Source organism: Lagopus leucura, unplaced genomic scaffold (assembly GCF_019238085.1).
Source record: "Lagopus leucura isolate 7727_CA_CO unplaced genomic scaffold, USGS_WTPT01 Super-Scaffold_100035, whole genome shotgun sequence".
NCBI lineage: Eukaryota > Metazoa > Chordata > Aves > Galliformes > Phasianidae > Lagopus > Lagopus leucura.
This window is the reverse complement of record NW_024962284.1, coordinates 3,567,346-3,595,307: the sequence shown is the minus strand read 5'-3', so window position 1 is coordinate 3,595,307 and position 27,962 is coordinate 3,567,346. Positions and strand designations below refer to the sequence as shown.

The following is a 27,962-nucleotide window of genomic DNA, read 5'->3' as shown; positions in this document are numbered from 1 at the left end:
TGCTGGCCACTGCCCTTTTGATGCAGCCCAGGATATCATTGGCCTTCCAAGCTGCAAGAGCATATCTCTGGCTCACCTCCAGCTTTCTGTCCATCAGGATCCCCACGTCCTTCTCCACCAGGCTGGTCTCAAAGTCTTCCTCTCACAGACTGTACTCAGATCTAGGATTGCTTCAACCCAAGTGCAACACCGTGCACTTGGCTTTGTTGAACCTCACTAGATTCTCATATGCCCATTTTTCAAGCCTGTCCAGGTCCCTCTGGATGCCATACTTTTCTTCTACTTTATCAACTGTACCACTCAGCTTTGTGTCATCAGCAGACTCAATCCCATGATTTATGTCGTTGACAAAGATGTAAGTATACCTATTCCAAGGTAGACCCCTAGGGGACACCACTCGTGACCAGCTTCACCTGGATATAGAACCATTGTCATCAACCCTCTGGCTACAACCACCCAACCAGTTCTTTATCCGCTCAATAGTCCATCCTTCAAGTCCATCTCTCTTCATTTTAGAGATAAAGATGTCAAAGGCCTTGTGCAAGTCCAGGTAGATGATGTCAGTTGTCCTTCCTTTGTCCACTGATGCTGTCCACCAGATTGGTCAGGCAGGATCTGCCATTGGTGAAGCAGTGCTGGCTGTCTCGGATCACCTCCTCATCTTGCATGCGCCTTAGCATCTCTTCCAGGCAGATAAGATCCATGATCTTCCCAGGAAAATGTGTCCATGTGTCTGTGGAGATTCAGACAACTTTCTCAGCCACAGAGACGGCCCCTTCAGGCTGGGACTCCCTGAAAATCTATTACAAATTCTGTCATTGTAATTCTGTAATCTATTAAATTCTATCATTATAATTCTATCAATTCTATCATTATAAAAATCTATTCTATAATTCTGTTACAAATTCCAGGATTCTGCAATTCTGTGAAAAACAAAACCGGGACAGCAGTGGTGGGCCTATGTCTGTGCAGGGCTTCGACACCCAGTGTGTCACACCCTTACCAGCTGCAACTACTGAAATCACTGTGTTCCTGGGAAACACTGAAACAAAATTAGCAAAAAGTTCAAAAAGCTCAGATCTAAAAATATAGCTGCGGTTCACAATTCCCTTTAATAGAACTTTATTCCTGCACTTGGTGTAACTGAAGGTATTTATAGACAGGGCAAAAAGATGGAATGGAGATGTGTATTTATGAATAATAAAGCAGCGCTGTGAATGGGAAGAAGCAAGGTTGTGTAACACCACCTTCTGCAGTGATGTCCCAGCAAGGGCGGGAGCTCCAGTTCTGGTTCAGGCCTGGCAGCTGTACACAGCTGTGTCGAAATACACAACGGTTTTACTGTTTATCCCCTTTTAGCTGACAGTGACCAAGAGCCCTGCAGGCATAACCACAGCACACGTGAGCTGGGAGGTGACCACGCGCTCCCTGGGGCACCGTGTTGCTGTGAGCAGTGGCCTTGGGCAGCACGGTCACACATGGTCCCTGGCCTCAGGGCAGGGCTGCACCAGTCTGATTTCACTTGTGTTAAAAGTTCTCTGAAAGTGGAGACCTGGGTCTCTCTCATTGTGTGAGATCTGTGCTGGCAACTGGATTAATATTAAAACGACGTACACCGTACACACGCAACTCACATTTCCTAGGTTACAAATAACTGGAGCAAAGCAAATATGCCAGCATTAATAATTCACCACAAGAGTTTAGCTTGTTTTTCTTTTATGGAACTTCTACAAGCAGATTGCAATTTCCTCAGATTTATTCATTATTCACATTCAGTCAACAATTTAAAAGAAATGTTTACCTACTAGATAGCCTGTGTTTTGCTTCCCGTGTCACTTGTCAGTCTTGTAACTTGAACTGGTAGTCATAATAATGCAATTAAGTCATCTGATATGATTTCTGTCCCTTGGTTACGTCAAAGGGGAGAAACTACCATCCACGTGTGCAGAAAGATCAAGTTTCTACAAACATTATTGTCTGTGTCCGAATTCATCCACATGCAAGCAGACTAAGAACTGAGCTGTTCAGATGTGTGACAAATGATCATTAAAACAGGCAAAACATCTTCATTTCCTCACTTCTCTGTCAAGCAAGAAAATAAATGTTCCTTAGCTGTGTTTAATCTCTCCTGCTACGTGGTTCTTCCCCTTCTCCACTGGTTCTGCATGTTGGAAGTTAACGAATAAATAACTCCTGGCAACAATGAGAGACCTTTTACTCGCATCTCAGCAGAAGCCTTTGAGTTTCTGAAGATCCACATCCACAAGTGGAGGGAGAAATGAGCCTGGCCAAGAGCCTTCCACCCCAGGCCATCACAGGAAACTGTCAGCTTGCAGAAGGACCTGGGAAATGACAGTAGTGATGACAGAAAAGATAAGAGCTCCTGATTATTCCGTGCTGTGTAGTCATTCACCCCTCAGTGGCCATGCTCCTGCTCTCAGCTGAGCCCTGCTCTCCAAACTGAGCAAAGCGCTTCTGCAGAGCTGAGTCACAGCAGAAGCCACAACGCTGTTCAGGAGGAGGTGAGAAACCAGGATGTGTAGGCTACCTCCAGAGAGCAGGGGTTTCTTTCCCTGCATCTGTGTCATCTTCAAAGCTGCAGTGCTCTCTCTGCATTTTTGGAGGAGGTGGAATAGATTTAGAAAGTGGCTGCTTATCGATTTATCGTCTTTATGCTGGACATGGCTTTTTATTAAAGAAAGCAGATACTCAATACTGTTAACTAGTAATGGGAATTGACTTTTCACTAATTGCACAGAACCTGGCATTAATACACTTTAATAGAAAACGGGTCCATGCACTCCGGATCAATCCTGAAGTTTTTTCTGCTTGCACTACAGACAAAGGACTCCACCAACAGCAACGTAGTTAAATGAGGCACTTCATATTTTTATTTATCTACCATCCATCCAATTACTGAGACAAGCACACGTCTCCAAGGAATGAGGGAAGGCTGTAGCTTGGCTGCTCATCCTGTCTGTGTGTCCTGCAGGGACCATCCCTTCCGGCGTGGCTGCGATGCAATCCACCACCCAGCTCCCAGGGCTGCTCCTGCACCAGGCAGATTGCCACTGTCTTTAAGGGTCTGAGTGCATGGCTTGGAGCAGCCTCACCCTGTAACCATCCCTCGGGCTGCTCTCAGCTCTCCCGTTGGCCTCCTCTGTGGCCAGCAGGATAACAGCAGGCCCCGTGGCGTTCTAGGTGCCAGCAATGACACTGGACTGACAAAGAGCAATGCTAACTAATGCTTCATGCTAGTTAATGATGGATACTTATGTCATATGAAAATCATTTTTAGTTCCCTGCAGTTGGCTCAGCTTGACTCCTGCTGCTGCCTGCCTCCCGTCAGGGAAACCCTGCCATTAGTTGGTCCCAGCAGCACCACGTTTCTTTCCCACTGAATCAACTCTGCGAAAGGAAAGCCAAAGTTTTGCAAACCTCTCTCTCCTCACAGCACCACAGTGGTTGGTCCTGATGGCTACACCTGGTTGTAGGGAGCCACCTGTATTTGTCCTCTGTCATGAAGTGTAGCTTCATGTACGTGTAGCCACTCTACAAGCAGTGCCAAACAGTTGCTTCTGGATACCTGCTGACGTGCAGAGCAAGCTGCCCCACAGAAATATTTTATTCAGTAAGACAGGACTCGAAGATGAAAGGGTAACTACTTCTGATCATAACCGCGGCTTTGTCTTTTCAGCAATTATACTTTAATTGCATTGCCCTATTTGAAATAGAATTGTAATTGGGAAAAAAAAAATGACATTCCCTGATGCGTACTCTTGACACGCATTATTTGTTTTTTATTCAAACATAAATGTTCTCTGTAACGCTATAAAAAAAAGAAAAAATATAGCAAAATTGAAACGTCAGTAGCAATTTCTGACATGTGAAAAGCACCATCAACTTGTGCTGGTTGGTGGGCAAGGGGTTTCAATTCAACTCGACAGAAATCCAGTTGTGAAATGAGCAGAGTTGGAGAAGAGAAAGGATGTGAGAGGGAAAGGACCTCAGCCCCAGCCCTTCAGGAGAGCTGGCTGTTGCACATGGCAGTATCAAAATATCATAGCTGCAACCAGCTGTGATTGTGTGATAAATGGGCCTTTCAGATCACGTGGAAACAGAAGATGCAGAAAGAGAATTCAAACCTTACTACTCACCACTGAATAATTACTAGAGTCAATATAAGTCAATGAAACACAGGTTCCCTTCAGTTGTACTCTATAGAGTGCAGCTATAGAGAAGTGTCTTTGCATCTTCTTCCTTAACTCTCAGGAGGATCCAAGAGAATCTACTCTGGTGGCAGCTTATACCTTGTAATTTGCATTTGGCATTTCTGAGAGCCGAGCTCCAGCCAGTCTGGTGGTCACACTGCGTGCAAGGAGAGCTGGGGCTCAGTGCATCACTCCATGCTGGGGGAGGTACCTGGCAGCACCCAGCATGCTGCAGTTCACACACACATGGAATAGGAGAAGCTGCTGATGTCCTCTGCAGTGATTCTTATGATGGATTTCCTTTGTCAGCAGCTCTGCATTCTCATTTGCTCCAAAACAGATCCAGCCCAGTGTTAGTTCAGAGAGTCAGCAGTTCACAGGCAAGAAATTAACACAGGGGAGCCATAAACCAGAGGTGGCTGGCACAGATGAGGCTGGATAAATTGTGCCTCTTTTTACTTGTTTTTTTTTTTTTTTTTTTTTTAATAAAAGCAAAACCAGAACCGACGCACAACAGTCAGAACAAAACCTCCCTTTCAGAAAAATGGATTTTTGGAGTTGCCTGCAGACGTAACCTACTTTTGTTAGTGTTAGTTAATTCCTCCGTGCTTTCTACCCAGCTAGTTTGTTATGACCAGAGAGATATACAGACATGCAGGCTGATGGAACAGCGTAGTGAGAGCTGGGGGTCCCTTGGTGGATGTCTGAGCACCCTGCACAATTTAAGAGCCTGACTTGAGGAGTAGATCACCACATAAGTGCATTTAATAACTCTAACTTTCTCTTCTGCAGAGACAGCTCTCTGAAACTCTCAGGAAGTGGCACAAAGGTAATAACTAAAAACTAAACAGAAATATAATCACTGATTAATAAGGTAACCATTACAAAGAGCTGGGTGTCAGGAGGAGAGTTAAAGCAGCATTGAAGACAGCTGATAGGATGCAACCCAGGTGATGGGAAACTCCCAGGGGAGCCACCTGCCAGAGCAATTAGATGCTATAAAAGAGAAGGAAAGGGGCAACTTGGAGTTTACTTGTGCTGAGGTTATTTTGCAGGGAGAAAATTCATTCTCTTGAATACATCTGGACTCTCAGGCCCTCAGTAATAATGTTCTAGAGCAAAAAGCACTTAATTTAGGAAATCTGTTATATTACTGAAAATCTGTAGAACTTGATTTTCTATCTTTAAGCAAAGTAGTGGCGTTACTCAAGCTGCTATGTAGAACCGTTATATACACACCAAATTATGGTGCTTATTTCTTCTCTATGTGGGTTGCACTCCAGAGGAGATATTTTGATCCTCTGTAGTGAATAGTAAATTGTAAAAGTAGCCGTAGAGCTGTGCTGTTCTCCACTTAACAGCCTAATAGCAAGCAACGTATCTAGTGTAGGGGGAGAAGCTTTTATAGACTAAAGAGAAAATATGTTTAAAGTAAGTGCTAATGTAATACCAGTTGAGTCTGCTGTATTTTAGCCTCACAGTCGTGGTGGTGCATGGCATGCCTTGGACCTAATCTTTGAATCTGTCCAGCAAAGGAATCTTTGCCCCAGCCTCAGCAGCTGTGTCTCTCCAGTGCGCCAGGAGCTGACGGTCAGGTTTGCAGTGAGCTAATGCCCTCTGCTGGATACGAGGAGTTTCTGGATGAAAAGCTGCTCTTCCAGGGCAGGACCCCTACCAGGAGCCAACTGGGCAGCTGGCAACAGAGGTGAGTGTTCCACAAAATCTGCTCAATGACAAAGCAAGGTCAGAGAGCACTTTTCTGTTCTTTGTTTTCATCTTTCGTTTTCCCTTCACAGCCTCTCCCAAAGATCTGTCTCTTAGTGGCATGGGTACTGAAAATGTTATTATAGCATAATCTCTGAGCTAGTTACCTGAGCGTGCTCTGTGCACTGCTCGTTTTCTGAGTCTTTAATAGGAAGCCTCCTAGGGCATGTCTCACTTAGGGGAGGAAAAAAAAAAAAAAAAAGCACTTTCCATTCCAGGTATGGCTTCAAGGCCCTGTAGTAATTTTCACTAAATCCACAGGAGAACTCACACTGACTTCAGAAGATGTTCACTTTTTGATCGTGTTCTAAATTTGATGTGAATTTTGCTCTGTGAGCAAGATTGATGCTGGATTGATGAGCTGAGGCCAACAGACCTTCAATAAGACCAAGTGCTGAATTCTGCACTTTGGCCACAAGAACCCCACGCAACACTACAGGCTTGGGGCAGTGGCTGGAAAATGCATGGAGGAAAAGGACTTGAGGGTGTTGGTTGACGCTGGGCTGATCATGACCCAGCAGTGTTCCCAGGTGGCCGAGAAGGCTGATGGCAACTTAGCTTGTATCAGAAATAGTGCAGGCAGCAGGAGCAAGGAAGTGATCGTCCCTCTGTACTCAGCTCTGGTGAGGCCGTACCTTGAGCACTGTGTTCAGTGTTGGACCCCTCACTACAAGAAAGACATTGAGACCCTGGAGCATTCAGAGAAGGGCAATTGAGGGGTCTGAGCACAAATGTTATGAGGAGAGGCCAAGGAAATTGTTCAGTCTGGAGGAAGCTCAGCAGAGACTTTATGCTCTGTACAACTCTCTGAAAGGAGGTTGTGGTGAGGTGGGGGTCAGCCTCTTTTCCCAGATATCAGCAATCAGATGAGAGGGAATGGCCTCAAGTTGTGCCAGGGGAGGTTCAGGTTGAATATTAGGAAGAACTCTGAGAGTGATGAGGCACTGGCACAGACTGCCAAGGCAGGAGGTGGAGTCACTGTCCCTCAAGGTGTTGAAGATCCATAGAGATGTGGCACTGAGGAGGGACATGACTAGTGGGTATGGGGAGGATGGTTTGATAGTTGGATTTGTTGATTTAGTGGTCTTTTCCAGCCTTAATGTTTCTAGGATTCTATGAAACCAGAACAGTATTTAACACTGTACTTGAAGATCACAAATCTGGATCCCCGTGTAATGAAATTAGCCCATGTGAGATGTATTGTTCATAAAACACATCTTGGTGCCACCAGCTTCTGTTTTTTGAATAGGTAAAGTTTGTCTAGGCATTCAAACTTCTGCCTTTTGATATTTGCAATAAATTAACACAGTAACTAGGGCATGTGTTGGCCTTTCTCTTAAATGCATGCAGGTTTGAGAGGTTACACCTGGTTTATGAACTGTGCCTTTTATGTAAAGTTATTTCTTTTGGCTATATTCAATAGAACATACTGTTTAATAGGCTTAGTTGTAGAGTAGTTGAAAGATGGGAAACTACATTTAGTTACTGGGAACGTTATTTTTAGAGCACAATAAAATAAGTTGTGATTATACTGATGGGATTAATTTTTGAGGTGTTTGACTTTTTCCTGCATGGTTCTACAGAAAAATTCATAGTTGTTAACCTTATAAATCTAGCAGGATGGTAAAATTTGACTTGGAACAGCGTGTCCTTTAACAGATGAAGAGAGCAGGAGGACATGGTAGTGTATAAAAACAGATCATTCAACTTAATGATGCTCTACATGCAAGGCATGCTAAGGAAATGCTCCTAAATAGAGGGTCATAAGTGAGTAAGGCAACTGAACAACTAACATCAAAAAAACTTGTTGGACAGGAAAAATACAATGCCCTCATTTAGCTTCTGCACAAATAACAGTACTCAGTACTTACCACAGGTTCTTGGTTAAAAAGCAGCCCTGCATATTCTGTTATAAAACCGTCTGAATGATTTATCTGGGGAAAAGTCACCGTTATTAGTGTAAAATAAGATCCTGAATATGCTAACCTACCAGAGACATAATAGAGATGCAGAAATACCATTCTAATAATGAGAGGCTCTGGACAATTTAAGCTCCTGGTGGACTTGAGTTCCATTGAAGAGAAATGCTTTAATAGTCACAGAATTTGAAGTCTGAACTGTGAACATGATGGTAAGTTACACTCAACAGACAGAAGCTTGTTTTTAAGAATGTGTATTGCTGACTGCCTGATTTAATAAACAAAAAAAACAAACAAAACCAAAAACAAAAGGCCAAACGTACAAGATTGAGCCTGTTTTCTCCCTGGCTCCCTTTCACACAGGTATGTGTTTGTGTGTTGATCTAATACAAAATGTTGCTTAAGAGCTGTAACAGTTCCAAATATGGATCAAGCACACAAAACACATAACTGCTGCGTTAGGGTAAGTGTGTTCAGTAGTCAAGAAAGTTAAATGCCAGTTGCATGAAAGGGAAGCCACAGGTATTATTCATTGGTGGTGTTGCTACCTGGAGAAAGAGTATAAAGAAATCTCTATGATGCTTTTTGTGACAGATGTGGCTGGAAGTCCAAGTCAATGAGGCATGCACGCTTTTGGAAGAAACAGGCAATGTTCTGGTTGAACAAAAGAAAGACCGTTTATTTTCTAAGTGAAAGACTAAGACTAAATCCATGCTTATGCCCGGCTAGGACCAGCAGATGTCAGTACAACACAAAGCATAACTGGATTTTAAAAGTGGCAAGCTTCAAGTAATTTACAAATAAATACTCTGAACAAATAGCAAGATCATACAAAGTTATCACATGAAAGTTTCAGAAAGTCATAGTCAACATTATTCTTGAATAAATGTGATTTGACAAAATACAGATCTTCCAAGTCTGTCACAGAAGCAGAAAATGCATTTTTAACACAGCACAAAATTAACACATTAGATATTAACTAATATTTCAATTACAAGTTTTTATTTCCATAAATCTTGCAATTCAGCAAAATTTAAACTTGCTGAGGAGAAATATTTTATCAACCCAAAATTTCAGTTCAACAGTTTTTTGTAGCAGTCTGGATATTCTTAGTTTGGGAACAGACAGTTGAATTCATTTCAGCTGCATGTAAACCTTTACCTTAAAAACAAGCAAAAAGAAAGAAAGGGGAGAGGGCTGTGAAGTACCAGTCCAATTACAGACCAATAAGAAATACAGCAAAATTATTTCAATTGTAACAAGAAAGCAACCAAGTGCTACCACAATGAAATACTTTTATATATTTTTCAGCATCTTGATAGTTTAGTAACACCCTTAACAGTGAGACTTTTGAATTCTTAAGGATAACTGGATCCAAAATCCCAGTAACTCAGTTGGGATCCGTACTCCTAAATCCCTTTGAATAAAGCTAAAAGAATTGAATTTATCAGAGGTAGCTGTGATAATGTATAGAAGATGTAGCATTCACTGTTAGTACTGGAGAAATCTTTATTAATACTGGGTGTAGCCTCATTAATAACAATACAAAAGCGTTTCACATACAATAGTTCAAAACCATGCAACTAAAAAATGAGGGATGCAGGGAGATGGCACACTCAAAGCACTGTGACACGATGGTGAGTGGATAATGGTATGCCACGTGGAAGTTTAGTACCTCACTTCATTACAGTGCAGTGCTGATCAATGAAAACTGAAGTGACTAACAGGACAGTACAACGTGGAATGAAGTGTGACAACACGTAGTACGATTAAGAATATTTCCTTAATCATACTGAGATGGAATGTGGAAGCACGCTTATCACAATTAATTACAATGGTTTTCATTAAACAACTAAATGACAAACGTTATTTCAGAGTGGAACATACATCCAGGTTAAAAAAAAAAGCATATGCACTAACCAACGTGCTTATTACGAATGATTTCTCCTCCTTCTATCTCAATTTGCTCATATAGCCATTTGCGGTCGCAGCGACATTCGGTGCCACATTTGTTGGAGCCACACTTGGGGCAAGCATAGAAACATCCCAGGCAGTCTTCATCAAGGCAGTCACAGAGGTCCATCCCACTGTAAAGAAGTAGTCCCTGGCTATCGTAGACTTTACTCTTGGCTGGTATAACTTGCCTGTATGATGGAAAACAAGTTATTTCCTTATTTTAATACCAAGCAGCTAATTGCCGTGGACAGAACTGTGCTGTTTTTGAAGATGTTCGTTTTACCACTGCATTAAAGTGTATACATGTTACTGTACTCAACATTTGCCAGCTTCACACTGTATTGTCATTATAGTGCTTTTGAACTAATTCCAGGACCAGGAAGTTTTTATTTCATCAATAGGTTAAACATTTATTCAACCACTTTGGAATATTTATGATGTTAACTTTGTTACCTTTCAGGTGATGTGAAAGTCGTCTTTTGTAGCTTGTAGCTATAATTCAAAGTTATATAGAATAGTTCATTGTGTGCATGTTCTAATTTATAAGTTATTTTTATGCTTTAATCACTACTCGTATCCCAGTCAGTTCTATTAAACTGCAGAATCACAAAACCACTCTGTTCAGAAACGGCCTCTGGAATTTGTCTTGTCTGACCCTCTGTTCAAAACCAGGTCAACTTAGATAAATTTGCTTAGAGCCACACCTAGCTGAGCTCCCAACAGCTCTGAGGTCAGACACTCCAGACATTTTTTGATGCAGTGCTTGACCACACGCTTAATTCAAAACATTTTCCTAGTTGCAGCTTATGAATGAACGCTAGAAGAAACTATGGAGGGAGATGCTACAGGTATGTGGTAAGTAGCACCAAGTGCATTTTTTTCCTGTAAGGTTAAATTCAGGGAGACCGAATTGGTCCGAACTTTTAGTAGAAAATGATAGACAAAACTCAGCTGCATAAGCCTTCCACTCTACAGGAAAACTGATTTTAAAATAGGTCTACTTAGGAAGCTGAAATTTGTTATCCAGTGTCATCCAACTTGAACGCTAATCCTTCTAGAGTATGTAAGCATTTAACATGAACACGTTTGTTTCTGAAGTGTAGTTACTGAGTAAATTGAAATATGACAACTCCAACATTTTAAGTGTACTCTACTTGATCTTACTCTACTCAAGTTTGACCTATGATCAAATTTTGATGCATAAACTAACAGCTTCATTTATAATCTATGTAGTATTGTCACACCTTACCAGAAGCTCGGTATTTTCATTGTCTGAAGTGTGAGGTGTTACAGAGACACTTAAAGCAAGGTCACTGTAGTGACCTTAAAATCACTACAGGAAGGTGCTCACCTGTCAGAGTTAAATGACGGATTTTTTGTTTGCAGTCTTCTTTTTTCCCTCTTACTGGTCTCAGGAGTGAATTCAGTCTGTCGTCCTGGGTTAGCAAACTGCAGAGACTTCAAAGCCTTAGCTGTACGCCCCTGAACAGAGACAGAAAATCTCACTTCATTATGAATAAGTACCCAAATTCTTAAGGAAATGCCCAGTCAAGCCAGGATATTGTAATGACTGAGGTATGCTGACCCCAACTCTGAGCACTGTATTTCTCAGGAGAAGACTTAAGTCTTCTTAAGTGTTACATTACAGAACTCTGCCAGTCCCAAAAGTCAGTAATGTCTCCCGTTATGCAGCTGTAAGATACAGTTGGGTGGCTGTGCCTGGGCTGAGGGGTGACTGCTCCTTGAATGCCATGCTGTTTTGCTCTAGAGCGTATGTGGATGAGCTCTTGTTGACTTGGTTTTCCACTTGGTTCTACTGATTACCTGCACGCTTCAAACAAAGCACCCAGAAATGTATAAACTGTATTATGAACTCAGCACTTAAAGCATCATCCTCTCACATCAAACTGCCCCTGAACAAACAGGGGCAGCTCAGGCACCACATCAGCGTGCACTTAATTCACTTCCATGCAGGTTCACTTGGTAATGAACTGCTAGATGCAGTAGATTCTCTTAAAACTGAGGAGACTAACCCAGAAGTTTCTCTCAGTGCTCTTAGAAACAACCATTGCAGTGTTTAAACGGGAGCTTGCTTTTCACAGGCTTGAGAAACAGCTTAAGACAACAGCAGCCGGCTGGTATTTACATAACCTGAGGTGTACGTCACCCTAGCACACAATTAATTAGAAAGGCCCTAATATTTAATTAGGGAAGAGGATTTTTAAAGTAAAAAAAGTGGAATGAGCGTATGCACTCATTTCATTGAACGCTCCTCCAAATAAAGGTTCAGATACAGCAAACTCCCATGCAGCAAGAGTCTGCACCTTTTTGTATTTCTACTGAACAACTTGGTTCGTTTATATAGGACTTGTATGAAGCCCAGGTCCAACAGTCTGCAGAACTTAGAGGGGGTGGGACAACTGATCCATATACATACGTCCGAATCAAGCTTTCTTCTTTGGCGTTCTTCAGCTTCGACATCCACACTCCCATTTATTACCTGCATACATTTGGGACAAAGCTTCCAACCAGGTACAAACTGTCTTCCAAACTTGGCAGTTAGAAAAGTTGCGTCATGCAGGTCAATTGCACGCAAGTTTTTCTTTGATACTTTTCTGTGCATATTAAAAGGATCGCAACACGACTTTTGTAAGTCTTCAAATCTTTCAATGTAAATTTTTGCATGATGAAAGCAGATGGTGTCGTTCTCTGAAAGGGTCATTCCAGTCCTAAGCTGAAGCAACAGTAGATCGAATGAAGATATATCTTCCTTAGTCTTGAAGCCAGTGTGACGGGTATAATAGGTCTTATGGCATTCATTGGTAGCTTGAAGCTGAACTCCAACTGAACAAGGATCCATTTTTATCAGAACAACTTATTTCACTTATTTTGCCTAAAATGAGTTCTTTGAAGTCTTTAGTAGTTCCTATGAAGATCACCCTAGAGAAAGCATTAAAATCAATCAGATTTGTGCTGCAAACTTTTACCTGTAAGCTTGACAAACTAGGTTCAAGTAGCTTAAGATACATTTCTTAAATTATACTCTAGCTTTCTAGTCTAGATGCACTCATTCTCTTTTCAGAGGCATTTTTTTTACCAGCCGTTCTAAGTATCCATTCAGCAGCACTGCCTTATCAAAGGCAATCTGGAGGTGAGGTGTGAGGTAGATGATTTGTTCAACAGCAGCCTGCTGTGCTCTCCAGCCTCCAACTGGCACACTCCCAGCTGCTCTAGGAGAGGGCCCACAGGACCTGTCTGATGGCTGAACAACTCAGACATCTGGTTTCCGTGTAGTTTCAGGGGAAAAAAAGGTAGGTTGCTGAAGGTAGGCTGCACAGGCTGATGCCAGCTGGTGATCTACATCCAGCAGCTATCAGCTCTTTCCTGTGTACTCCTGGGGAGCAAAGAAAAGCATGGACAGGTGTGAGTCAGCACCCTGACTGAACGTGAGCATCTCCAGGAAATGGCCACCTGCAGTACATGTAAGGATGTGTGCACTTGTGGATGGATGGCCTTTGCGTGCAGCTCTTTCTATCTGACTGCTACGCCCCCATCTTATAAACATGGGGCACTCATTTAAACTTACTTAAACACAAAATTAAAAATATTATGCTAGCTATTGCAGAGTGGTCCTGCCCGTGCCAAAATTTGTTACAAATCCAGTGTTGGCCCTAAAACATCAAAGCTTGAGCCAATCTTGTGCTATTTTCTACTACGACACAATGGGGAAAATATATCCACCAAAGGAAAAGAATTCATTTTCTGACACAGAGAAATCGAAAAGCGTCATTACTTGTTCTAGCCACTGAACAGGATAGCACATCTTTTTAATGAATGAAAGCATCAGTCAGTTGTAGAATGGGAGAAGATAGTCTAGGATACTACTTCTAATAAAATAAAGGTGAGTAGCAGCACAAACAACCCAATGACATGAAAATGAAATGTGTTAATTTAACCAGACTACAGAGGTATGATCACAGTGGCAAAAGTTCCTCACAGAACAATTAGAGGCCTTTTACAGCACTCTGAAAAGTCACTGTTGGGAGTATATTTTTGCAGCAGAAATCCCCTTGATTGTAATGCCTTAGTTTTTCTAACCAGATGCACGCACTTGAAGAAGCTGCATGACACATTTCCGTGTATTAAACTGTATGCACAGCAATTTAAAGGTGTTGCGTAGGACATGTGGTTGTTGAGTGATTCACCCATTCCAAATATAAGAGAGAATGCTTGGCTGTAGAGAGATAAACTAGTTTTTAAATGCAATTTTACAATTTGTTTGAGATGGAGCAGGGTGTAAGAGCATTAATTCTTCAGGCAATAAGAGCCCTGAATGCGCAGGCACAGTTTTAGAAAGACTTGAGTTTAAAAGGAAAAAGGGAGGGAAGAGAGGAAGGTGAATCTCCTTTGGAAAATAAAGCAAAATTAGTTCCTTTCTTTAGCAAGTTACCCGTGCAGAAAAGCTTAAGATAGTGAGTTAGTAAGACATTCTGTATTGATTTCTCAGGTTGTTTTAGTGTCTTAGTAAACCAGCTATACTCAGAACTAGTCACTTTTTTAGTCACTAAGTGCATGCTTGTCTTCTGCACTATGGTACGTGGAATGCTGTATGAGTAAAGCTCATTGCAGCTGAGCATGTTTTTAACAGCAGTATGTCAACACCCAATAATATGATTCAGTAAGTCTGTTGCAGGCCATGCACCAAACCTGCTGCAAACATCACAACGCGTGCTTGCAACTGACTCCTGCTCTGGTAGATGGGTGCAGATGAGGAAGCACGCTAGATAAACAGAAAAGTAGTTCTGAACTGTCAGCATCTGCAGACGCATCACAAGTCTGACTTCTTGGTAGATGTTTAATTAAGAATTGATAACTTCTATAAAGGAGAAGATAAGTGTTACATTGTTATCCTCGGCAGACAGCTGCTCTGCCAGCTGACCATGCTCCTGAAGCACTGCTGGGCTAACGTAATGGAGTGTGCATCGAGCACCAGCTGTGTGACTTAACGTGTCTCACTCACTCAGTCCTTTTGTAAAACCTCTTGGCAGAAGCTTCAGCTGTACTTCTTCCTTCCCTCCACCTTGGGAGGAATACACAGCTCTTCGCCTTTAATTCTTTGGTTGAAACAGGAGAGGGCTCCAGCAGCCTGGTGCTTTAATAGAGGCGGGTGCTGACACCTGTGAAATCAGCAACGAGCGTTTACAGACAACAAACTAAAGCAGGACACAGTGATGAGAACCAGGACAGCGAAGCGCACGTGCAAAGTAAAGAACGCGTGAAGCAGAGCGAGGGCTGCGTCAATTCTCGGAGGTAGGAGCAGAGAAAGAAGGTAGGAAACCGGTCTAGGGCGACAGCTGCGGGCCGTGAGAGGCCGAAGGGAAAGAGAAGTCCTGGTGCGGCAGCGCAGCCCTCGGCCCCAGGCGGCGCGGTGCCAGGCTCAGGCTTCCCTCGGAACGGCTCCGCGGCCAGGCCAACCCAGCACGGAGCTTTCCCGGCGCGGCTGCCGCTTCGCCAGCAGCAGCAGCAGCAGGGACCGCCCCCTCCCCGGTACCTTGCCGTGGACTTTCCTCCGTCTCTGCGCCGGGACCCCCGCACCCGGCTTCCGCGCGGCCCCAGCTACAGCAGCGCTGCCGATAGCGGACATCGACCGTGTCTCCCCCCGGCTACCGTAGAGCGGGGGAACCACCGTAACGCAAGGAGCTGCACTTCCGGTTGGGCGTGCAACGGGCGGGCGGAAGCGGCAGGCAGTCACGTGGCAAGGCGCGATCACGCGCTGCGCTGCACTGCGAGAGGGGGCGGTTGTGGGGGTGGTCGCGCGCCTTTCTCGTGCTTTTCGCGCGCGCTGCGGTGCTGAGCGCGAGGCGCGACCGCAGGGCTTTTCCAGTCAGCGCTGTGGCGGTCTGTGTGGCTGTGTGGTACCGGGCTCTGAGCCCCCCTACCTATTGCTGCTGTGCGCTGTAGTTACCCTACAGTGAGACAGAAGTTATTTGCAAGATCATCCCTTGCACAGTTCTACTCCAGCATTGCCCATAGCACAGTCCAGCAGCACGAACTACAAGCGAATAATGCCAGTTAATCACTCTAGAAGCTTTTTGTCTCCTTCCCTGGTTATTTATGACTAAGTAATTACAGACTGGCTCTCTAGGAGGCTTGGGGTGGATGGTAAGTACAAGCAAGATGAGTTAACAGTTACAGCAAATGCAGGAGGGCAGAGTGGAGAGCTAAAGACGTCCTAACAAGCCCACAAGCAGGTGTCAGTAACAGAACAGCCAGCAGTGTGCACTGCTCGCCTCAGCATGGCTGTTAGAGAAACAGCTGAGCAGAAACACACAGGTGATTTGGGGCTGAGCTCGGGCACCAACAGGAGCCAGTCTTCCTTCATTATAAATGTTTGGGAGTAGATCTAGGTGGTCAAATCGTGTTTTGAAGAGCTTTTGTTTCTCAGTCCGTCAGAAACAGCGTTGGAATGTTGGATTTGGTACTGGCCAAGCCTTAAAAGGACACTAAACCTGCCTTAAGGGGCAGAGGGCTTGAAATACATCGCCGATTTAAAACAAGGTAGTTAGCAATACACAGTTTTCTGCTGGCTGTATCCTTTTAAAACATAAGATTGTTATTTGGGGGTACTTTTCACCTAGCTTCTTGCCACAGCATTGGGGATGGGTAGAAGTAGTTGTAAATAAGGAAAGGGCTGTGGAGGTGAGAGCAGGTTTCATGCTTGCATGGGGAGGTATGCAGGCAGCACTCCAGGGAGTGCTCTGGAATATAAAGCTTTAATCCTAGCGTGACACTAGCAGGATGTAGGCTGTGTATCTGACTGTTAACAGAAGGCTGTTGTAAATTCTTGAGTCATACGTTGCCTTAATGATGACAGAGGGACTGTCAAGTGCGATCATTCAGAGCAGGTGATAAGGCTTCCTCTGCTGACTTGTGCTGCTTAGGAGATGCGTGGAGTTAACGAAGGGGAATAATTCATGAGAGGAGGTATTTGAGGTACAGGTTGTGACATCAATTTGTATTAGATAAACATAGGAAGAGCAGTGAGGCGTGTGCATTCCCCTTTCCAGTGTTGGTGTCGACCTGTGAGGCTGAGTGTGTAGGGTTAGAGTCAGAGTTCAGGCTCCCACCTGTTATTACAGCAAGTTTGCCATCCGTGCATTCAGACTGGCTTTGACTGGCCTTGTTATCTTTCATCTGCCTAACTGAATGGTACCCTGCACAGAAAGTCAGTCTTTTTCTTTTTTTCTCTCTCTTTTTTTCTTTTTTTCTTTTTTTTTTTTTTTTCCCTCCAGGAGCATTGTTCAGAATTTTAGGTTTTGGTTAACTTCATTTATCATGTGAACAGCATCGTTTTAAAAGCTTGCACCTTATCTGTAACTGTATCTGTAACTGTATCTGTAACTACATAGTTACAAGAATCCATGTATCCACGTGGGTTGGCCTAGAAACCAGCAGAATGCTGATAAAGGGCAGAGATTTGAATTCACTTCTTTTCCAGATTTTAACATAAATTAATCCATTTTTATTTGTATTTTTACTATTTAAGTGGAACTGATTCAAATACTCCACTCCTGTAGAATCTTTTTTATCACATGAAGCGTCTCTCTTTAATGTGAATGTTACATGAAAATAAGGTTTGCATATGGTTATATTTGGCCTATTTGATAAGGAGAAAGTCCTAATTCAGGTTACACAATTTTGTCGCAACCGCAACTGGTGTTTGTTCTCTTCAGAGTCTTCAGATATGTTCAGTCAGAGTTGATGTGAGTGATCGTAGCAAAGAAAGAAGGAGAAATAAGGCGTTGGATTTGATAGAAAGCACTTTGGCGTAAATAGAAAAGAAAGCTTGTCTATGAAGGAGTGCATGAGCAAATTGGGCATGAAGGGATGAAGCCCTGTGTGAGGTGCAGCTCTGAGCCTTTAAAGCTGCATTAGCGCTAGGGAGGCTCACAACAAAGAGCGTGGATGTGAGAGCTAGGGAAGGAAAGGCAGGACTTACAGCAAGTTCCTATGCTCGGTACTAAAAAAAAAAAAAAGAAAAAAGAAAGGTTTTATGGAAGAAAGCAAGTGACGAATTTTGAGTAAATCCGAGGATGTGGTTGGAGTATGATGTGATGTTTGTTAGACACAGTCCTGCTGTGATCATTATGGAGCTGCTCATTATGCTTTGTAAACTTCCTGATACTGTGGGGATGCCCAGCTGAGGGAACATGGGGACCTCATTCTTTCTGGGAGTAAATAATATCCTGTTTGAATGCTGGTTGTGAAACAAGAGCAAAGTTAGGCATGAAAGAAAAGGACCTGAGAGGTTGTATTTTGTTGCCACTGAATGTATTTTGTCCATAGGAGGTAAAGTTTCATTTCCACAATACTTCCATAATTATATTTAATTACAAATAAAAGCATTGATTTCTCCCTTTTGCCCACACAAACTTGAATACAAGCACATAAGGCTAAGTGCAGGGTACTGCACTTGGGTCAGGGCAGTCCCCAGGTGTTTATACAAACTGGGGGAAGATCTCCTTGAGAGCAGCCCCGTGGAGAAGGACTTGGGGCTCCTGGTAGATGAGAAGCTGGACATGAGCCAGCAGCACGGAAGGCCAACTGTGTTCCGGCCTGCATTAAAAAAGGGGTGGCCAGCAGGGAGAGGGAGGTGATCGTCCCCTGCATCCAGGCCTGGGGCTCCCAGCACAGGAAGGATGTGGAGCTCTTGGAGCAGGTCCAGAGGAGGGCACTGAGATGATCAGAGGGCTGCAGCATCTCTCCTGTGAGGAAAGGTTGAGGGAACTGGGCTTGTTTAGCTTGGAGAAGAGAAGGCTCTGGGGAGACCTCATTGTGGCCTTCCAGTGCTTGAAGGGAGCATATAAACAGGAGGGGGAACGGCTGTTTGTGAGGGTGGATGGTGATGGGACAAGGGGAATGGTCTTAAAGTGAGACAGGGGAGGTTTAGGTTGGATATGAGGAGGAAGTTTTTCACTCAGAGGGTGGTGAGGCACTGGCACAGGTTGCCCAAGGAGGCTGTGGATGCCCCATCCCTGCAGGCATTCGAGGCCAGGCTGGATGTGGCTCTGGGCAGCCTGGGCTGCTGGTTGGTGACCTGCACACGGCAGGGGGTTGGAACTGGATGAGCATTGTGCTCCTTTGCAACCCAGGCCATTCTATTAAATAAGCACTTAAAGACATTCACTAAACCTTAAAGAGAACTGCAGATAGGTAGCCCTAGCACATAATGAGTTCTCATTATCTTCTGAAAAATATGATGCTAACTGCTGGGTGTGAACTGAGAGTCACGAACTAATGACTTGTCCACAGCAAAACTGTTTCTTTCACACCAAATGTAAAGCTGCCAGAAGTCTGAATATCACCATAAAGCTTAAAATAATTTTAGAAGATCTTAAAGAATGCTTTGGGCTATCTTTTAACATATTACTCTGTAACTCTGTAATCACAGTTATTTTATAAGGCCGCATGTAAAAGTGTCCATAGGATGGGTTGTGTTGGAAGGGATACGAAAGCTCATCCAGTTCCAGTACTGTGCTGTGGGGTGGGACACCCCCCATCAGCTCAGGCTGCCCAAGGCTCCATCCAGAATCAGAGATGGGGCGTCCACAGCTTCTCTGGGCAGCCTGTGCCTGTGCTTCACCACCCTCTGAGTCAACATTCTTCCTTGCATCTAATCTAAATCCACCCTCTTCTAGTTTAAAAACTCTTTTTCCTGTCACAGCAGACCTTACTAAGGAGTCCCTCCCTTTCGTTTCTGTAGATCCCCCTTTCAATACTGGATTTAATCACTTTCCAGCCTGGATGTGTGTCATTGTTATTTTATTCTGGCAATATTAAGAAGATTATTGATTATTGCCAAAATTTAGATTTAAATTTTGGCCCACAACTGAGTGTTTGTATACTTTTAGGATCATGTATTTCTACTCTGTCAGTCTAACAAAATCCAATATCTACTCATTGCTTGATGTATAATAATTGAAAATCATTTGCTTTGATTGCATTTGATATTGTGATGCCTCTTTGGAAATCTTTTGCCCTTTTTAGGCTGATCTCTTGATATCCTTTATAAATTTATGTCTTGAAAAGTTCTGTCTACTCAGTGAGATCTTTCCTTCTTGTGTTGAACAGGATTTGGGCTGCTGCTTCCAATCTGCTCCTTGTGTTTGAGCAGCTTCACAGTTGATGTAGCAACGAATGCATCACCCTGGTCTTTGCTTCAGGGCTGAAGAGAACGTGCTTTGAAACATGGATGTCTGCTGTCCTCAGGAAGCTGTACAGCATCTCTCTGTCAGGTTTGTGTCTCACGAGAAAGCCCCAGTAGGTACCATTTTGTTCTGACTTTCATGTCTTACATGGTGCTGATTTTCAGTGGAAGTTTTCTTTACCCTTCTGTAAAGGTTCTGAATTTACTTGTGATTCAGAAAGCAGGGACATTTGGTTTTTATGTTACTAAAAGTAAACAGATGTAGCCTCTTTTCAGTCTCTTCAGAGAGCAAGCAAGCCACGCACAGATCTAAGTCCGGTTAATGCTTACTCACTGGTAACTGGATAAGATGTTCAAAGAATTTAGAATTTGACCTTTGCTAAGAAAAATGTACTCTCCATGTTTGGACTGATGGAAATTGAAGGTTGTTAATCTGACAGTAGGCAAACTGAATACAAATGAAGAAGCAACTGTTTTCACATTGGTTCATGCTGTAGCTTGAACCCATCTATCTGTTACTTCTTCCCAGTGTGCTCTTATGCTCGAGAAAGCAAATAAATAATGAATGCATGACCTCAAATGGGCATTATTTCTGAATGCAAGTGTGAGCTTACAGGTCATACACTGTGCTAGGAAGGCTGGTATGATTAGTTCCTGTTAAACAGTAGGGCTTGATTCATGATTATTCTGAATTTCTTTTACTCTGCCCGATGCAGTAAAAGAAATGCAGAGCAAACTGTCAGGCTCCCTTAATTGAACACCAAAGTTCAGGAGAAGAAATGCATGGATCAGCATTCAGATGTGAGTGTTGGTTATAAAGCTGCCACCGGATTTGGATCATTCACAAGGATTGGAGTTAGGTCCTGTTTTTTGAAACTAGGCACAAACTGCCAGCAGTGATCATTGGCTGTTTTCTGGAAATTCTTGCTTTGTGATGCTATCTGTAAAAGCGGAAATTTTTCTTGCAATATTTGTGTGTGAGGAAAAGTTTTATTCTGTTGGAAGGTTATACTGGTGTGAAAGTTTTTCTGCTGCTGAGGATAGCTAATGTATACTATATTTTAAAAAGCATGTTTTTCCAGGGCCAGATGCACCTATCTGTACATTCACCACTTTGTCAACTTACTGAGGAATTTCTAGTCATTAACATCATTTAATTATTGCCAGAAAAATGACAGTGAAGCTGGATGACTTGCTGAAATTCTAAAGCATTTCAGTAGCCAAGTGAAAAGCACAGAACAAGTGTCAGAGTAGACTTATATCCCTGGGAGCAGCTGCGCAAGGTTTTATTCTTGCTGCTGTATTGGTGTGATTCATATGAGAAGGTTTTTATTTACAGCCTCTTGCTTTAGTCATAACCTTCTCCAAGAAAACATTTACTTCTAATCTGGCTGCTCCAAATTAGTTCATCCACCCTTCCTCTGTTACATTTGTAGAACAGCAAGTCCTAGAGTGCAAGGAATGTCAGAACCTGACTCTTATATATAACTATTAGTGTTGCAAAACTTATCAAACATGAAGTTTGACAATAGAACTTAATGATAAAACACCCAGTGCAGCTGGTTGTACGTATCAAACCCAACGGCAAGTATCTGTGAACTTAGATTTTTTTCACTGCTCTTCTCTTACGAGCATTGGGTTCTGCACCAAATTCTATGGCTGTGGAATTCAGTTCTAAAGCATTCTGCTCCATCCCTCACTGTACAGTGGTGTTTCTCCTTTTAACAAACTGTAGCTGTGGGAATCACCACTGTTCCTTGAAATCCTTATACATAGAAATGAGGTGGCTGTTCCATGAAAGCTTTACCAAAATCAAGCTTATTTACATCCTTTCTGTTTGTACATTAGAAGGTGATTTGGGTATGTGTATGTCTGTAACTGTGGGAACAGTTAGAGTGCCCGGCAGTTTTACAGCTTTGTGACAGACTGATGACTTGACACCCCAGTGGATTTCATGCGTTGTAATGTGTATGGAGAGAAAGTGGCATACTTGTTTGGCTGCAAGTGGTGGGCCTCTTCATACGTACCAGCAAATAGTGCAAACAGTCACAGGCTAACTCTAGTGGCTCTTAATTTTCAAAAAAATAGTGTAAAACTATTACATACTGTATTAGGCAATATTATTGGGGAAAAAAAAAAAACCATAACAAAAAAAAATAATAGGGTAAGATGATTGTTAAGGCAACTTGTACCACCAGCTGGGATCTATTGATGTCTTAATATTCTCTTTTCATTGCCAATTTCAAGTTTTGTTTTTAAGTTTTTGTCAGGGTGCATTGCCTGCTGGCTGTACAATAATGACCTGCTACAATTCTGTCTGCATGATTTTCTCTTGAGGTTATTCCTCAGTCTCTCCTGAAGATAATCACAGCATGTAAGTCGTTCTGGTTGTTTGCTGACCAAATTCTATCGCTGCCCACAATGTCTGATGTTATCATCTCTTGTCATCTTCTAAGGAGTCTTTGTCACCATTGTATTTCAAAGGCTTTGTTTTTTACATGCCCGTAACATAAATTTGCCATGGTCTATTAATGTGCTACTGTGGAAAAATACATTATTTCACTGTTTATATAATTTATTGTTTGGAGAGTCTTCAGTTTTTCTGCACTCCAGTAGTGAAGTAAATTTTTGAGGGCTTTTAAGGACTAAACTGTTTAGGACTTCTCTTTATTTATTTTTTTGGAACTGAACTTCATGTCATTCTTAGCCAATTGCTTTGTACCTTCTGGTGTTGTCACACCTTGATTGTTGGCACCAATTTTTATTAAGTCAGCTGACTGTGTTAATGCTCCATTAATGTGGGACAGTCAGCATTTCTCAACTTTTTTTTTAATGCATTGCATTCCATAGCAAAAATCGGCATATGATCAGTGCATCCAAGGTGTTTCAAGGTGTCACAAGAAGATTCCTTCTGCTTTGTGCTATTTTTCTATCAATGGGTCCCTAATAAATTCTGTGTGGGTGAGGATACTTTTCTCTCTGTCTGCTTATACCCAGCAGAAAGATATTTAATCTTGTTGGCAACTTCTGTTACATTTGCTGAGATACGTTGTGGTTATGAAGCCATCCAGCCTTCTCCAAGGTTGGTTATAATAGCAGGTATCCCATGTTTTTAGATAGCCAATAGAAACATGGTCAGTGGGGACTGAAATTCCAGAGAAACGATTTCATTTTGTCATGAGGTTAATTCTGCTCCTGAAATTTGCTTCATACAATCTTGAATTACAAAGAGCAGTTCTGATTTTGACTGATAGCATTGCATCAAAACTTCATATTCCCATTCTTGAACAAAAATATTCCCTTTATCTGCTTGTCCAGCTGATATCCAGTCAGCTATACATAATTGTAGATTTTCCATGGTGTATGGGAACTACTGAGTCACGGCCTGAACCTCTGATTGATCACCTGAGGCGAGCCATGAGTCAGCCAGAGGAGCACAGCTGCAGGCAATTCACCTAGACCTATTCCTAGACCTATTGAAGAGCTGGCTACCAGTGGGGAAGGATCTCGTCTGGAGATCCCTCCTTCTGGTGTTTTGTGGTGAGCCCAGCATAAGGGTAAGCCTTCCATTTATTCTCTCTTGTTATCGTAGTCCACTTCGCCTAACTCTCTTGTTTATTTTGTGATTGTAACATCTTGATATCCATTGATTATACACATGGTAACATAACTATTGATTGCTTTAAACAAAACTGCTTGTACTTTCCCAGTTTTTATTTTTAAAGAAACAGATGCCTTTTGGAATTAATATTCGACTCATGTTTTCATTTTTACCGTTTAGCATTGTAAGTAGTTTTGATGAGGCATTTTTCTTACCTTTTTCTTGCTGCTTGGTTGCTTTTTTGCTGCTTGGACAGAGGCAGCATGCTGTTGGTGTGCCACTGTAGGGTCAGCTTGACTCAACATTTGCTCTCAAATTGTACTGTAGGGTTTTTTGTCACCGACCCTTGGCTGAGGGTGTTGAAGGCGGCCATTTTTCTGAAACCTCAGAAGTACAACACTTTCCCTATTCCCAGCACTTACAACCTCAGTTACAAGCATTTGATAAACTGTCTCATTACCAACACTGTGCATGGATAATGGAGGTCTTGTCTACATTGCAGGCCAAGAACATTATCCAGAGTGCTTGCTGTGTTCTTTGTCCAGCCTGAGGATCTGTTGGAAAGTCTGGAAGCTTCTGCCATGTCTGGATCAGTTTGAAAGAGACTAATCCAGAAGACAGGAACAGCTCCTAGAGCCCACGCTTGTGCTTAAAGGCATGTGCATAGCACAGAGCTTCCTAGACTGATTTTAGTTACAGAATAGTTCATAAATGGGTAATGACACTGGGTGTGATGTGTTCTAATGAAAGGCTTCTCAGGATTACAGAGGGGGAGTTGAAAAGCTGGTATCTCAGATATTTGAAACAAATATTCTCCTTTCTTTGCTTTGGTTTGTTTTCCTGGCTTTATATCCTCCAGCTATACAGGATGAACATTTGGGCCATTTGTCATCTTGAATTCATGTCATTTTAAGTATATAGACATACCACTGGAATATCTCCTTATTTATTCACTTAAATGCGTTGTGCCCAGAATGCTGTTTTCCTTTTGTCTAATTGCCTTTTCCTTTAATTTCTATGATAATGGTATTTATATTGCTTTCTTCTATTTCGTATTTTATGCGTATTTATGTTCATGCAGCCTCTTCATGCTACTGTATTAGAATGAGTGGGAGATTTTTTTGGTCCCTTCACTATTCTCATTCTAAATGATAAGCATGCATTTGCTTATTCTGTAATGTTTTCCAGGAATTTTGAAAAACAAATCTCCTTGAAAAAGTCCTTAGAATATCGTATAGTTGTTGGCTTTGTACACACATCCTACTGAAAACCTAATTCATGTGCAGGTGCAAAATCTAAGGGCAATAGTCAATCAGCTGAGCTTACTGTCCATTGGCAGATGCACATGCACATGCTGGACTTTCTAGAATATAAGGTGGTTTGAATGAGTGGTTTTTCTGTTTTATGGCCAGCATTGATAGTCTTTGCAAACCTAATTCCCTTTTCTTTTTCCCGGTCTCCCTTTTTCCCTTTCTCCCTTTCTCTCTTTCTTCCTCTCTTCCTCTCTTTCTTTGTCTCTTTTTTAAGGCAGCTTAAGAGTAAAGTTTAAGTTAAGAATACTCTGTTAAGAGTAAAGTTCTAGTTCAGCTAAGTAACATGCAGTGGTTAGTGATGATGCCAGTATCTTATCCTATATTATTTACCCTTGTATTAAATCACAAATCAGAATGTGTTTTTTTTAGATAACCAAGGTGCCACACAAGAAAAATCAAAATACAGTAGTTATGCCTAATGGTTCATGTATTGCATGCTTTTGAGTTCTGTCTTGGGGAATTTGAAGGCATTTGCAGCAGAAAGGAAATGCTAAAAAGAAAAGGCTGTCAACAATTAAATTTTACCTCTATAACTCAGATTGCCCTTGAATTGCATGTTCAAACCTAGGAGCTTAGAAATACTGCCTTATCCAGTAGTTTGGATCTAGCTACTGAAACCTGTCCAGAACATAGGTCAGCAAATATATTTTGAGGCCCAATCTGAGCTAATTTGTCCATCAAAGGGCTAAACTGTCAATTTTATGTCCTGCACATTTTTTAATTGGAATTGTTATGATATCACTGTGCACTCATCTGGCTGGCACTGAGTTGCGGAAATGTTTTTAGTTTGGACTGAAGACCTGAACCTTCTCAAAACTTCCAAAAAGTCAAAGGGATGCACATTCCAGTGTGTGTGGCCTTATCGTATCTCAGATCTGTGCCTTCTTAAGTGATGGTATGCAATGGAACCCCAGTGTTTGTCCCAGGAGAATTTCTTACGACCAAGATTTTTGTGTTTCCGAATGTATTATTTTTTTGTTTGTTTTAGTAGCCACAAACTCTTTGGAGTGTTATAATTCAGTGGAGTACACTGAAGCCTTGGCTTTGTGCAGTGCCTGTTCCCATGAGGTAACTTGGACTTTACACAGTGTTTCATTCTTTTGGTGGCTCTGCACTAAAGAAGAGGGAAACTAATTCTGTGAAGTGAAATATGGTTGCCCTGTACTTCTCTTGGATCAGAGTCTGCTAGAGTTAGGTCAGACTTGCATTTCACAGTTTGTTTTCAGTGCGGTTTGGGATGTTCACACTGAGTTTTTAGTAATAGTGGAAAGCATCAGAAAATGGAAACTTATTTTTTTAAAAGGATACCACCAGGTTAGTACAACCAAGTATTTTCACATCTGCCTTTAATCTCTAGTTAGCACCGCACCTAACAAAAAGATGTGTTCTGGTCATTTGCATAGAGAAAATGAATATGCTTTCCAATCCCTTTCAGCCTGTTTTTGCATACTGTCTCCCCAAGCAATAAGTGATGTCTGAACTATTTATTTTTTTTTTTTTTTAAGTACAAGCACAAGCAGACTGGTGTCTGTGCAATGCAACCCTGTGGGAGATCTCTGAGCTTTGCAAAATGTTTAGCTCTGAGAAGTTAAAGCAGATATTAGAGCAGAAAGAATATTTGCCAGTACTTAAAAGGACAGAAAGTAGTGGAGCAAAAGAACAAACTGGGACAGAACAAATGGAGGAGCACTGAGAACGTAGGTTTGATATGAACGGAGAATGCAAGATAAGACTTGAGGATTGAGGAAGAAAGAGTAGAAACACAAAGATGTAAACAGCTGGAAAAAGGCAGAAGCAAAAGAAATGTCAGTAATGGAAGAGATCAGAGCTCTGAAGATAGTGCAGTCTTTCTCCCCTCCTGTTAATTTCGCTTAGTTAAGTTGTACTGTATGAGAAAACTGGCTTTGGTCCTTCTTGTGGTGAAGGTACATTGGTTTCTTAAAATTGAGAAGCAGCAGCAAAGTGTTACATTTTAAATTCAGGAAGTAAACATGAGAAAATTCATCTCACTTCAGTTTACAAAGTGGCATCCATTTGTTGAGTAGGTGCGACAGAACACTTCTGTGGTCTCTAACTGCACTTTTTTGTGTGTGTTTTTGCATGTTGTCATGAAGGAGAGCCTGATATATAAGCATGTAAGAATTAAGATAGTAGATAAGACCGGTGATGGTGTCAAACTTGTAAGTACTCATTCTGTTTTCAAAACAACTGTTTCATGAAAACAAAAGAAGGTGAGCAGAAAACGATTTTGAGATAACCAGCTCAGAGATACTAGGTTAAGGACAAGCTCACCAATTCCAATTTGACTTGCACACAGAAGCAAAACGATTTAAATTGGCATTTATTAATAATGACTGCTTAGAATTTGAAAAGAAAGTAATCACACTATTGTTACATAAGAGAAAACAAGGTGGAGCTGTGGCCTTGATTGAGCTTTCTCCATTTCATTTTATGCAATCCGCAAATAAAATTTTGTAATATATTAAAATATAACAGAGTCATAAGCTAAAATTAAGTTTTAAGAGTCTTGGTCCACTTATTTTTTCCTAAAATCCACCATTTTCCTATGAACAAACAACGTTCAGAAGATTTGAAAAGGTATGTGCTACCAAAACAGCAGATTTTTTTCTGATGGTTCTACGACTTCTTTGTGTGAACAGCCTACAGCTCAAACAGTTTCAAAATGCTGCGCAGGTGAAGCTTGTAGATAAATCTTCCTGCTAAGTTCTGTCTGCTCTGAAGTAGAATGCAGTGACTCTTCTTGGCAGTGAAAGGACATTGGCAGTAATTAGTATGCAAGAATAATTCCTTTAAGTACGGGAATCTTTGATAACTGAAGCATATTTACACCAGGTTATGGTTTGGCTTGCCAAATTCTTTATCTCCTTTTAGTCTTCAAAAATGTCACTAAAGCTCTTGAAAGAAGAACTCAAATGCTCTTGAGATGTGTTAAATAAGACCCATTCAGCTGAAGTTGTCACCTAAGTGAAA

At 42.0% G+C, this 27,962-nt stretch overlaps 1 protein-coding gene and 1 long non-coding RNA gene across 4 annotated transcripts; one reads left to right on the top strand and one right to left on the bottom strand.

Moving 5' to 3' along the window:
- Positions 1-8,546: 8,546 nt before the first annotated feature.
- Positions 8,547-15,492, bottom strand: LOC122186254 (ADP ribosylation factor like GTPase 14 effector protein). 3 transcript variants are annotated; one of them, XM_042882746.1, is made up of 6 exons: positions 15,402-15,492; positions 14,871-15,027; positions 12,288-12,790; positions 11,202-11,332; positions 9,815-10,038; positions 8,547-9,055 (listed from the first exon to the last, which is right to left on the bottom strand). In XM_042882746.1, exons 3-6 carry the CDS (start codon positions 12,708-12,710, stop codon positions 8,973-8,975), a joined length of 861 nt encoding a protein of 286 aa, XP_042738680.1. In that variant the 5' UTR covers positions 12,711-12,790; positions 14,871-15,027; positions 15,402-15,492; the 3' UTR covers positions 8,547-8,972. The 3 variants fall into 3 exon arrangements, with proteins under 3 accessions (XP_042738680.1, XP_042738679.1, XP_042738681.1); XM_042882745.1 differs by lacking the exon at positions 14,871-15,027; XM_042882747.1 differs by lacking the exon at positions 14,871-15,027 and having other exon boundaries at positions 8,965-10,038.
- An 866-nt stretch (positions 15,493-16,358) lies between these two features.
- Positions 16,359-24,482, top strand: LOC122186256. Its single transcript, XR_006181104.1, has 3 exons — positions 16,359-16,408; positions 19,982-20,145; positions 24,161-24,482. It is a non-coding gene; the product is annotated as an uncharacterized LOC122186256 (long non-coding RNA).
- The last annotated feature ends 3,480 nt before the right edge of the window (positions 24,483-27,962 follow it).